The following is a 13,264-nucleotide window of genomic DNA, read 5'->3' on the forward strand; positions in this document are numbered from 1 at the left end:
TAAAATAGTGACAGTTGGCAGGTATGCCGTTGTCTTCAACTTCAGATATTGTATTCTAATGCAACAACGTTTGTAACGTTCATTTTGATTGGATAACGTCACTTTCTTACATGGCATCAATTGACAATTGATGCTATGGGACGTTCGCGCAAGCGCAGACGGCATATGACAGATTTTAAATACATGTTTTAACGTTGTTTTCTGTCAGTTTCATTAGAATGGAGATAACAATATTGTATTTTAAGCTCCGACGGCATCAATTTGGGATTTGATGGTCGCAAATACCCGTTTACTGTCTCCGCTTACGCGTCGCCAGTAAACTTAATTTGCGACCATCAAATCCCCAATTGATGGCGTCGGAGCTTAAAATACAATACAGTTATCTCCTAATTTAACTACAAAATATAATATAAAGATAATTCGGATGATCTCAGTTAGTTTTTTTTAATGATTTACACAGATCACGTAACACCGATCTAACATGTGTCTATGGAACGCATAATCAGCACTATTGATTATGATAGCATTCTAGTTATAGTAGATATATACACGGGTCCGACGACTTACAGAAAAGAGCGACGATTAACAGAAAAGGACCGAAAAAAGATATCTATTTATTTTAATCGAAGGGGACTAGCAAATTGAATTTTTTGGGGCTTGGATATTATTATATCATATCAAATGGAACTGGGAAATATATACATGATATACTGACATATATATTTTAAAAACAATTTATTTTTATACGACCGCAAAATTTGAAAAATTTTTCGTCGTATATTGCTATCACGTTGGCGTCGTCGTCGTCGTCATCGTCGTCTGCGTCGTCGTCCGGCGTCCGAATACTTTTAGTTTTCGCACTCTAACTTTAGTAAAAGTGAATGGAAATCTATGAAATTTTAACACAAGGTTTATGACCACAAAAGGAAGGTTGGTATTGATTTTGGGAGTTTTGGTCCCAACATTTTAGGAATTAGGGGCCAAAAAGGGCCCAAATAAGCATTTTCTTGGTTTTCGCACTATAACTTTAGTTTAAGTTAATAGAAATCTATGAAATTTTGACACAAGGTTTATGACCACAAAAGAACGGTTGGGATTGATTTTGGGAGTTTAGGTTTCAACAGTTTAGGAATTAGGGGCCAAAAAAGGGCCCAAATAAGCATTATTCTTGGTTTTCGCACAATAACTTTAGTTTAAGTAAATAGAAATCAATGAAATTTAAACACAATGTTAATGACTACAAAAGGAAGGTTGGTATTGATTTTGGGAGTTTAGGTCCCAACAGTTTAGGAATTAGGGGCCAAAAAGGGACCCAAATAAGCATTTTTCTTGGTTTTCGCACCATAACGTTAGTATAAGTAAATAGAAATCTATGAAATTTAAACACAAGGTTTATGACCATAAAAGGAAGGTTGATATTGATTTTGGGAGTTTTGGTCCCAACAGAATAAGGGGCCCAAAGGGTCCAAAATTAAACTTTGTTTGATTTCATCAAAATTGAATAATTGGGGTTCTTTGATATGCCGAATCTAACTGTCATGACTGTGTATGTAGATTCTTAACTTTTGGTCCCGTTTTCAAATTGGTCTACATTAAGGTCCAAAGGGTCCAAAATTAAACTTAGTTTGATTTTGACAAAAAATGAATCAGTTAGGTTCTTTGATATGCTGAATCTAAAAATGTACTTAGATTCTTGATTATTGGCCCAGTTTTCAAGTTGGTCCAAATCGGGGTCCAAAATTAAACTTTGTTTGATTTCATCAAAAATTGAATAAATGGGGTTCTTTGATATACCAAATCTAACTGTGTATGTAGATTCTTCATTTTTGGTCCTGTTTTCAAATTGGTCTACACTAAAGTCCAAAGGGTCCAAAATTAAACTTAGTCTGATTTCAACAAAAATTGAAATCTTGGGGTTCTTTGATATGCTGAATCCAAAAATGTACTTAGATTTTTTATTATGGGCCCAGTTTTCAAGTTGGTCCAAATCAGGATCTAAAATTATTATATTAAGTGTTGTGCAATAGCAAGTCTTTTCAATTGCACAGTATTGCGCAATGGCAAGAAATATCTAATTGCACAATATTGTGAAATAGCAAATTTTTTTTTAATTAGAGTTATCTTTCTTTGTCCAGAATAGTAAGCAAGAAATATCTTATTGCAAAATATTGTGCAATAGCAAGATTTTTTTTAATTGGAGTTATCTTTCTTTGTCCAGAATCAACTTAAATCTTTTTTATATACAATATACAATGTATATTCACTTTTTACTACCAACTGATAAATTATAATAAATAACATTCAGTGATAACAAGCAGTTTTTTTTACATCTTAATATTTTATGATGTATTTAAATGAGTAGTTATTGTTGCAAACTCCATTAGAAATTTTAATTGAGATTTGTTTTGGAATAAGGGAAAGGGGGATGTGATTAAAAAAATTGGGTTCAATTTTTCTCATTTGAAATTTCATAAATAAAAAAGAAAATTTCTTCAAACATTTTTATGCCCCACCTACGATAGTAGAGGGGCATTATGTTTTCTGGTCTGTGCGTCAGTCCGTCTGTCCGTTCGTCCGTCCGTCTGTCCCGCTTCAGGTTAAAGTTTTTGGTCAAGGTAGTTTTTGATGAAGTTTAAGTCCAATCGACTTCAAACTTAGTACACATGTCCCCTATGATATGATCTTTCTAATTTTAATGCCAAATTAGAGTTTTTACCCCAATTTCACGGTCCACTGAACATGGAAAATGATAGTGCGAGTGGGGCATTCGTGTACTGAGGACACATTCTTGTTTTGAGAGGATTAATATTCAACAGCATAGTGAATTGCTCTAAGAGAAAACAAAAATTTTAAGTTCATTAGAACACATTCATTCTGTGTCAGAAACCTATGCTGTGTCAACTATTTAATCACAATCCAAATTTAGAGCTGAATCCAGCTTGAATGTTGTGTCCATACTTGCCCCAACCGTTCAGGGTTCAACCTCTGCGGTCGTATAAAGCTACGCCCTGCGGAGCATCTGGTTTAGATGTTGGGATAACATTAAGAGTTTGATAGTATTTGATTTACATCTATCTTTACTGCAAAATCTATCCAGATATCTATAATACTAAAATTACGAGGTCCAATTTGTCAGCCGTCATCGGGTAAAAACGACAAATCAAAGAATTCAACTCTATATAGAACTAAATGTAATATAGGACAATGGTGTAGATTAAAAATTACACCACTCCAGACCCTTTTGTTTTCCACATAATTAATATTGCCAATAATTGACAAGTTCCGGGTCGAATCCGATACCGATACCAATGGTATATTCACCTGTTGGCTATTACCTTATCTGTACATTCCGCATTTGACAGGCGCACCAACAAACGGTGTATTTAGGATTTTGTTATATACACGGGTCATAATCAAAAGGCTGACACTACTAAATTCAATCATTGTCAAATTGATCCCTATTGTAGTTTTATTCAGCAATCAGCAAGACTTTCTAAGATAACTATATAGGACAATGCTGTTGATTAAAAAATACTCCAATCCTGGATAGCCAAGACCTTTTGTTTTCCAAATAATTAACATTACCAATAATTGATAAGTTCCAGGTCGACTGGTTCAAACAGAAAGATTTGAAAGCAGAGAAAACTGTGTTTCTTGTAATCGACATGACTTTATCAGATGACAATACCAATTACTAAAATAAGGCTTAGGCATCAGTGGCGTAGCCAGGGTTGAAATGATGTGGATGCCTTCGCCGAGCGGAGCGAGGCGAAAAAATTTTGGGACTATTTTATGCAGAAAATTATATTTTTTCAGACATTGTTCCTGTAAGCACATACTCCCCTAGAATCCAACACTGGTTAGATTTTTGTTTAATTTCAAAATACCCACCAATTCATATAATTATATTTCAAACAAAATTTTAATGTTTTCTCGAAATTCTCGAAATTGAATGTAAGTCATAATTTATTTATTTGATGTAAAAGTTTCCCACCAATCTTATATTTGACATCTCTCGTGATCATAAACGGCCCCATCACAGCGGCACTTCTGTATAAAGGAACTAAAGTGATCCCCTTTCCTAGCATTTCTAAAAAAAGGCTTTATCACAGCGGCACTTCGGAATATAAGAACTGAAGTGACCCCATTAACGCGTCGTATGGGACATCATCGAAATACCTGGTGTCCGTCCATCCGGTCTTGTTTGCACTCTCATGCGTACAATTTTTGCCAGATTTTTATATCATCAGCAATGACAATTTCAAAAATAAGTCATAAGCTTTGAACTTTTGAAATATAAATTATACGGAACTCCCATTGCATTATCTCTGAAGCTTTTATTTCTCCATTAAGAATAAAAGGAAAAGGAAAAACATTATTTTTTATTAGTTATTGCCCTTGTTCCTTGGTTACATAAAATATGTGCAATGCAGGGGACATAGGAACTTTGTTCTTTATTGAAAATAAAATTGATATGTGGACCTAGATAGAAACTTGAATTTACTGATAAGCAAGCCTAAGAATGATCACACTCTATTACAGATTAGTTTTTTTTCACGTCGTCTTTCAGGGATGATTCCACTATGTAGATTAGGGCCGCTGAGCGGCCCTTAAATTGGCCAGCGGCCCCAAAAAAATGTACATGAAAATGAATTCCCAATTCAGGAAAATAAAATAAAAATCGATATTTCCGGAAAAGTTTCTGTCACCGATTAAGGCAACTATAATTTTTCATAGTTTGTTGTCAAAACGTTTTAAAATTCGGATGAGAATGCTGTTTACGATCGCATCTTAGTAACAACGATTTAATTATGTCAACATGTGGGAAACAATTTTAGCAGCCGAATACAACTGATTAATACATTATGGGAGTATTGGTTCTTGTAAAAGCAGATCGCCCAGCAGGTTGATAAAAATGGGTGTCAAAGCAGACCTCGGCAGAGAGCAAATTCAAATTTTGATATAACATTGATGGATAATGTTTAATGGACGCCGATCTCGTAAAAGCAGATCGCCCTGCAGAGCCGGTTATATAATATGATGAAAACTTGTTTTGTAAAAGAAATTATTTCCTCAAAAGACAAAAGTTTGAGCGTTTTTTGAAAATAATGTTGATGATAGACCATTCATGAAACACGATGTCATCATTATTGAACTATTTCAAAAGTTTTGAAGATGATCCAAATAATTTTAAAGAACACTGGTTCAATGCTTTAAATATCTTATCAATTAAGTATATGAACTTTTGTAATTGCTTTTCTGAATTCGACAATTGACCAGTTCAATTTGAAATCCATTTGAATTAAGGTAAATTTATAGAGATGACCTGCTGTTGAAAAAATACCCGATGAATGATTTTTTTCAGTGGTTTATGTTAGCTGAAATATATGTTTCTTTTAATAGGCCTAGGTAACTATAGCTAATAAAATTAACGGTACCAATTTTCCTGCACCAGATGCGCATTTCGACAATACATGGACAAAATATTTGAAATCCAAAGCTTATATAAAAGATGAAGAGCTATAATCCAAAAGGTCCAAAAAGTATAGCCAAATCCGTGAAAGGAATCAGAGCTTTGCATGAGGGAGATACATTCCTTAATTTATAATAATTTCTATCATTTTGTAACAGTAAATTTTAATAACACAAACAATCCGTATTTTCATGCCAGTACCGAAGTACTGGCTACTGGGGTGGTGATACCCTGGGGGATTAATAGACCACCAGCAGAGGCATCGACCCAGTGGTAGTAATAAAATTAACGGTACCAATTTTCCTGCACCAGATGATAGACTAGTGCATCATGTTCAATGATATTCATGTAATAACAGTAGCCCATCCAGAATTATTTAAAATGTTACAACTTACATGAACATCAGTGTACAGGTTAAACTTAATAATATACATTTTCCGTTTTTCAGGAAAATAATGTTATTTCGTCTTAGATTTTATGATTAAAAAATTCCCAATTAGAATAAAAATTCCCAATTTGATGTTCAAGGGACCCATTTGAAAACACCTGGAATCATCCCTGTCTTTCATGTCACAGGAAACGATATCAGGATATGGTGGTTTAGTTGTCAGTTATGTTGTTAGTCAGTTGTAGAAGCCATCGCTCCGCTAGGCTCAATTTCAGATGAAACATATGTCCGAGGATCTGTACATCATCCTCTGCACTGGCCGTAGCCGACGACGTAGTCTTTTTACGAAAAAAAAATAGAGAACACTTTTCTGGCATTTATCCATCTTGTTTTATTACATGCACTAAATTATCCTTAATAAAAGACCACGCATACGTCATCGGAAATAATTGGATGTTATCCTCATATCCTAACCTTTGTTACATACGAATACCTCCGAGTTTAACTGCTCCGAACATATCTTTATTTATATTTTTTTCGCTGTCAAAATGATGTGGATGCTTGAGCATCTGAGCATACATGCAAGCTACGCCACTGGGCATAGTTATATACTTTAATTCAGTCACGGACCCGCAATTCACGGGTGTGTACTTGTTACTAATATGATTATATCAATTCAACTTCATATTGAAAATTGCTATCACAAACACTATTCTTCTCCGAGGATCTGGGCTGCGCGGAAACAAAATCAATACACACCATGATCAACACGATACATGTACTGCAGTTTAAACTTTCTACGTTATGCTTTTATCAGTATGTATTCCCTAGACATGCGTGAGATCCACATTTATGAACCTCCCGACAGGAGTACAATAATCCGGCCCGGTTTCAGGAGTTTCCTCCCGTCCTCCGGTTGAATAGAAAATAAATACCGTGTTAACAATTACATTTTTCGGCACTATTTTTACTACGATTTACAAATGTTTATTAAATAGTAAAATCCCCAGGGTATGGAAAGTATCCCGATATCTCATCTCGGCATATGCCAGACTATTACATAATCGGCCTCAAAAATTTGGATTATAACAAACTTCGAATATACTATTTGTTATCAAGTCTACCCTGGGGATTTATTATAGAGCCCTTTATGGGTTTTTTTTTTTACATTTTCAAATGACTATAATGTGAAAACAGTAAATGATGGACACCAGCGGACTTCAATATTGATCACAGGACAATAAATCAAATAAATTATAGATGGAGACCCTGGGGTCAACCCACCTCCTTCAATTTTAGAATGTTTTTACCTTTTTAACGGCACCTACCTCCCCATCACTAACCAATATATATTTATGTATGGGAGGGGTAATAAAATAAATCTAAAGAAATGAAAGAGTCCCCTAAGAATCACCCACCACCCTTTTCTTAGAACTTGTAAACGGTCGAGATCCCCACCCCTAAACCGTATTTATTCCTGTTCACCATTTAAACAAGAAGATTTGTATGAAATATACAGGGTTTTATCATAGGTCACTTAGGGAGCTACCATTTGATTTATATGGGAGGGGGGGGGGGGGGCTAGGATGAAATTTGAAAAAAATAGGCAGGACAGGAGTTTTGAGTAAAAAAAAGTCAGGCAACAATTTAGGTAGAAAAAAGTCAGGATAAACTAAAAAAAAAAAAAAAAGGCAGGACCGAACGGAGTGAAAAATAAAAAGGCAGGACAGAGATTACAGCTAAAAAAAAATGTAGGAAAAAAATTTTCATCCTAGCCCCCCCCCCCCCCCCCCCAAATCAAATCAAATCAAAAATCAAATGGTAGCTCCCTTATATAAATGCATATCACTTCATTGGACCCAACCAATGTGTACTGGACTTTGCCCAATGTCAGGCAAACAAAATTAAAAGTTGGGGGAAAAAAACGTTTACCAAACAATCTACCAAATGTAGTCCGTTCAATATATAACCTTTCAAACAAGGAAGTTAACTGCTTAATTAGTAATTATCATGATTATACAATTTACTAAAAAAACAAATTATGCAATATAAAGGACCTTAACCAATAAAAAAAATATCACAGGCCCTTTACATACGATGTGCACAGAAATATGTTTAACAGAGCTTTATGTATACTTGATTATTTAAAATCAACAGTTTAAAGTTTCAATAAAAATTATCAAAACTTTACATGACAAGCATATGAAAAAATGCTGATGAGAATGGTCTTTTTTGTTATTTTCGGTCCTTTTTGTTTCTTTTCTGTAATCGTCGCTCGTTTCGGTAAATCGTTGGACCACCACACAGTAAAAAAACAAGTATGTTAGACAGCAAGTATTAAAATTCAAGCACTGAATAAAAGGTTCGGTCGCATTCTGTGCGAGTACTGCCTTTATTGTAGTGGTATCAGCCTGATCTTTTTCGAAACTTCAAGTTTGTCTTTTACGTGCAAGAGATATCATGGCTCTCTCTTAACACGGGTCAGCATTTTAATAGTATCCCCTTCCGCCTGACTTTCAGCATTTCTCTGAAGACCATACTCCCAAAAAGTAGTTATGGTGTTATGGGAGAGCCAAAAATTTTGTCTCTGAAATATTCTCCCATGAAGTGGGGATCGACTGTTCAACCAGGAACTTTAATGTTAGTAGTCCGATGCACTTACCACTACAACACGGCTCTAAATCTTCCTGAAGCGATGACAATCACGGACAAGGCATTGTGATTGGTTAAACGCCTTCTCATGACAATGAGACAGCTATCATACAGTTGCAGACACGTATAGAAAACGAGCTCAGAAATATGTACAATTTTAGAAAGGACAAAAGGGACGTATGGAAAACGAGTTTAGAAATATGTACAATGATAGAAACTTCAAAAGGAAAAATCTCTGTTAAAAAAAATAGAATATTAACGATAAGGTCTAGGAACATCTATAAAAAAGAAGATGTGGAATGATTGCCAATGAGATAACTGTCCACAAGAGACCAAAATGACACAGACATTAACAACTATAGGTCACCGTACGGCCTTCAACAATGAGCAAATCCCATACCGCATACTCAGCTATAAAAGGCCCCAATATGACAATGTAAAACAATTTAAACGAGAAAACTAACAGCCTTATTTATATAAAAAAAATGAACGAGAAAAAAAATATGTAACACATAAACAAACAACAAACACTGAATTACAGTCTCCTGACTTTGGACAGGCACATGTATACATAAAAAATGTGGTGGGGTTAAATATGTTAGTGGGAGGCCAACCCTCCCCTTAACCTGGGACAGTGGTATAACAGTACAATATAAGCATGATAAGAACAAACTATAAAAATCAGTTGAAAAAGGCTTAACTCATCAGATTGACACTGTGACATACAAGTGGATGTGGCCAGGTACTTGTACATGATCCCGACAATAAAAGACACTAGGAACAAATCTGAGAGTACTCGCAGTTATCTGACAGCTAGTTCAAACTTTGCCCCTAACAACTAATAAAAAAAATCATGCATCTAAAACTAAACTAACAATCCGTACACATCCGACATCTAAGTCATTTCAGAATATTTGGTAAAATTTATTTGACTTTATTCTTGTGAAACATAAATATCCAGATATTAAAATTTGTTTTTATAATTAAAGTTAATTTCTTATTTTTTAGACTCCAGACAACCCAAAGAAAATATGGTGATCGACCAAGAGGGTACAGAAACCAAAATATTGTCGTACAACAACAAAAACACAACAGATAGACATACAATTACCTCCCTTTGGCCTTGATTAAACTTCAGTTAAGTTATATTAGAACACACCAGCTTCATTATGGCGGAAATTATGTTGTCAGAGCCCACAATTGCAGAAGCAGATGTTAAGATGAGAACACACACTGGTGATAAACCTTATAAATGTGAAATGTGTGGGAAAGCATTTGCTAATCATGCAACCTTAAAGGTACACATAGTAATACATTCGGGTGATGCACCTTATAAATGTAATATATGTGGTAAAGATAAAATTGAGAAAGGAAATGGTGAATATGTCAAAGCGACAACCACCCGACCATAGAGCAAACAACAGCCGAAGGCAACCAATGGGTCTTCAATGTAGCGAGAATTCCCGCACCCGTAGGTGTCCTTCAGCTGGCCCCTAAAATATGCATAATAGTACAGTGATAATGGACGTCATACTAAACTCCGAATTATACACAAGAAACTAAAATTTAAAATCATACAATCAAGACTAACAAAGGCCAGAGGCTCCTGACTTGGGACAGGCGCAAAATTGCGGCGGGGTTAAACATGTTTATGAGATCTCAACCCTCCCCCTATACCTCTAGCCAATGTAGAAAAGTAAAAGAATAACAATACGCAGTTTGCTCAAAAATCAACCTTAAAGAAACACATATTAACACACACTGGTGAAAAACCTTATAAATGTGAAACGTGTGGTCAAGGATTTACTCAAAGTCATAACTTGCTTAGCCACATGAGAAAACACACTGATCTTGCTGATTTTAAACCTTATCAATGTGAAATGTGTGGTGAAGGGTTCAAACGGAGAAATTATATACAAAGACACATGAGAACACACCATGGGGACAAACCGTATACATGTGGCATATGCGGTAAAGGGTTTTCTAAAAGTGCATACTTAAAGATACACATAAGAATACACACAGGTGATAAACCATATACATGTGATATATGTGGTAAAAGGTTTTCAACAAGTTCATCTTTTTACAAACACAAAAGAACACACACTGGTGATAAACCGTATAAATGTGGAATATGTGATAAAGGGTTTAATGAGAAGAACTGTTTGCAGACACATATGAGAATACACACGGGTGAGGAACCTTACCAATGTGATATATGTGGAAAACGGAGCAAACAGAGCAGTGATATGCTGAGGCACACGAGAACACACACTGGTGAGAAATCATATCAATGTGATATATGTGGTAAAGCGTTTGTTCAAGGTTCAGCCTTACAGAGACACATGAGAACACACACTGGAGACAAACCTTATAAATGTGATGTATGCGGTAAAGGTTTCTCTGAGAGTACACGCTTGAAGACCCACATAAGAACACACACTGGAGATAAACCTTATAAATGTGATGTATGTGGCAAAGAGTTTAGTGATGGTTCACAAATGAATCCACACATGAGAACACACAGTGGTTATAAACATTTTAAATGTAAAATTTGTGAAAAGGAATTTAGTCATTGTAATAGTTTAAAGAAACACATGAAATCACACAATAAACCTTATAAATGTGATATATGTGGGAAGGGATTTAGTCAGAGTATGTATGGTTTAAAGAAACACATGAAATCACACACTCATCCTGCTGATTAAATATTATATATGTGGTTAAGGGTTCAATCAGAGAAATTATATACAAAGACACATGAGAACACACCATGGGAACAAACCGTATCCATGTGGCATAAAGGAGATGAATCTTTTAAATGTCATGTGTTTGGCAAAGAGTTATATGAAATTAGTGGATTTGAGACACGATAATACACACTGAAGATGAACCTTATAAACGTCACGTGTGGGGTAAAGAGTAATGTAAACTTCGTGGCTTAGAGAAACACATGAGAACACACACTGGAGATGAACCTTATAAATATCACGTTTGGGGTAAAGAGTAATACGAACGAACGTCGTGGCTTTGAAACACACCGGAGATAAATCTTTAATATATGTCACGTGTGGGGTAAAGAGTTACGCGAACATCGTGGCTTGAAGACACATGATAATACACACTGGAGATGAACCTTATAAATGTCACGTGTGGGGTAAAGAGTTATGCGAACATCGTGGCTTGAAGACACATGATAATACACACTGGAGATGAACCTTTTAAATGTCACGTGTGGGGTAAAGAGTAATGAAAACTTTGTGGCTTAGAGACACATGAGAATACACACTGGAGATGAACCTTTTAAATGTCACGTGTGTGGTAAAGAGTAATGAAAACTTTGTGGCTTAGAGACACATGAGAATACACACTGGAGATAAACCTTAAATACATGTCACGTGTGAGGTAAAGAGTGTAAAATTCGTTGCTTAGAGACACATGAGAATACACACTAGAGATAAACCTTAAATACATGTCACGTGTGAGGTAAAGAGTGGAAATTTCGTGGCTTAGAGACACATGAGAATACACACTGGAGATAAACCTTAAATACATGTCACGTGTGAGGTAAAGAGTAATGTAAACTTCGTGGCTTAGAGACACATGAGAATACGCATTGGAGATGAAGCTTATAAATGTCGCGTGTGGGGTAAAGAGTTATGCGAACGTCGTGGCTTAGAGACATATGAGAATACACACTGGAGATGAACCTTTTAAATGTCGCGTGTGGGGTAAAGAGTTATGCGAACGTCGTGGCTTAGAGACATATGAGAATACACACTGGAGATAAACCTTACAAATGTCGCTTGTGGGGTAAAGAGTAATGTAAACTTCGTGGCTTAGAGACACATGAGAATACGCACTGGAGGTAAACATGATAGATGTCACGTTTGTTGTAAAGAGTACATTGTTATTGTTTGCATATTAAATTGTATATAAAATTATCTATTCGTTCATTGTCATTATTGTAAATAAGGCGGTCCGTTTTATTTCCCGTTTGAATTGTTTTACATTTTGTAATTTGGGCCTAATATTATAGCAGACTACATGGACTATGCGGTATGAGTTTTGCTCATTGTACAATGACTTCTAGTTGTTAGGGAGCTACCATTTGATTTTTATGGGAGGGGGCTAGGATGAAATTTGAAAAAAATAGGCATGACAGGAGTTTTGATTAAAAAAAAAAAGGCAGGATGAGACACTTGCAAAAAAAAAGTCAGGACGACAATTTATGTAAAAAAAGTCAGGATGAATTAAAAAAAAAAGGCAGGACCGAACAGAGTGAAAAATAAAAAGGCAGGACAACATTTTTCATCCCAGCCCCCCCCAATAAAAATCAAATGGTAGCTCCCTTAATTGCTATGCCATTTCTCCTCTTTTGTTATTATATACACAGCTGTTTTTTTTATTTTATATCACACACAGAGTGTGTTAATGTAATGTATTTGTCAATGTTTTACATGTTTAAGGTAGCTACCATTTTATTTGGTGGGGGGAGGGGGGTTATCCTGACATTTTTTTACTCAAAACTCCTAGCCCCCCCCCCCCCCCCCTAAAAATCAAATGGTAGCTCCCTAAGTCGAGTAAGAATTTTATTAATTCAGACAACGTATGGATGTGAGGAATGGTGTCAAAGTTTTACATGTTTTAGTCATAGTCAAATAAGAATTTTGCTTACACACACGAGAACACCAAGACATTCAGACACAACGTATGAATAAGATGATCTAAGATGTATGTTGTCAACGTTT

The 13,264-nt window shown here is 35.4% G+C and overlaps 1 protein-coding gene across 1 annotated transcript; it reads left to right on the top strand.

Annotated features, from left to right (window-relative positions):
* Positions 1 to 10,235: 10,235 nt before the first annotated feature.
* On the top strand, positions 10,236 to 12,457 carry LOC143051631 (uncharacterized). Its single transcript, XM_076224534.1, has one exon. It carries the CDS (start codon positions 10,346 to 10,348, stop codon positions 11,219 to 11,221), a length of 876 nt encoding a protein of 291 aa, XP_076080649.1. The 5' UTR covers positions 10,236 to 10,345; the 3' UTR covers positions 11,222 to 12,457.
* The last annotated feature ends 807 nt before the right edge of the window (positions 12,458 to 13,264 follow it).

This window comes from Mytilus galloprovincialis, chromosome 11 (assembly GCF_965363235.1).
Source record: "Mytilus galloprovincialis chromosome 11, xbMytGall1.hap1.1, whole genome shotgun sequence".
NCBI classification, from domain to species: domain Eukaryota; kingdom Metazoa; phylum Mollusca; class Bivalvia; order Mytilida; family Mytilidae; genus Mytilus; species Mytilus galloprovincialis.

Excerpts from the sequence above, each read along its gene's own strand:
- LOC143051631 (XM_076224534.1), top strand. The coding sequence starts at position 10,346 with ATGAGAAAACACACTGATCTTGCTGATTTTAAACCTTATCAATGTGAA.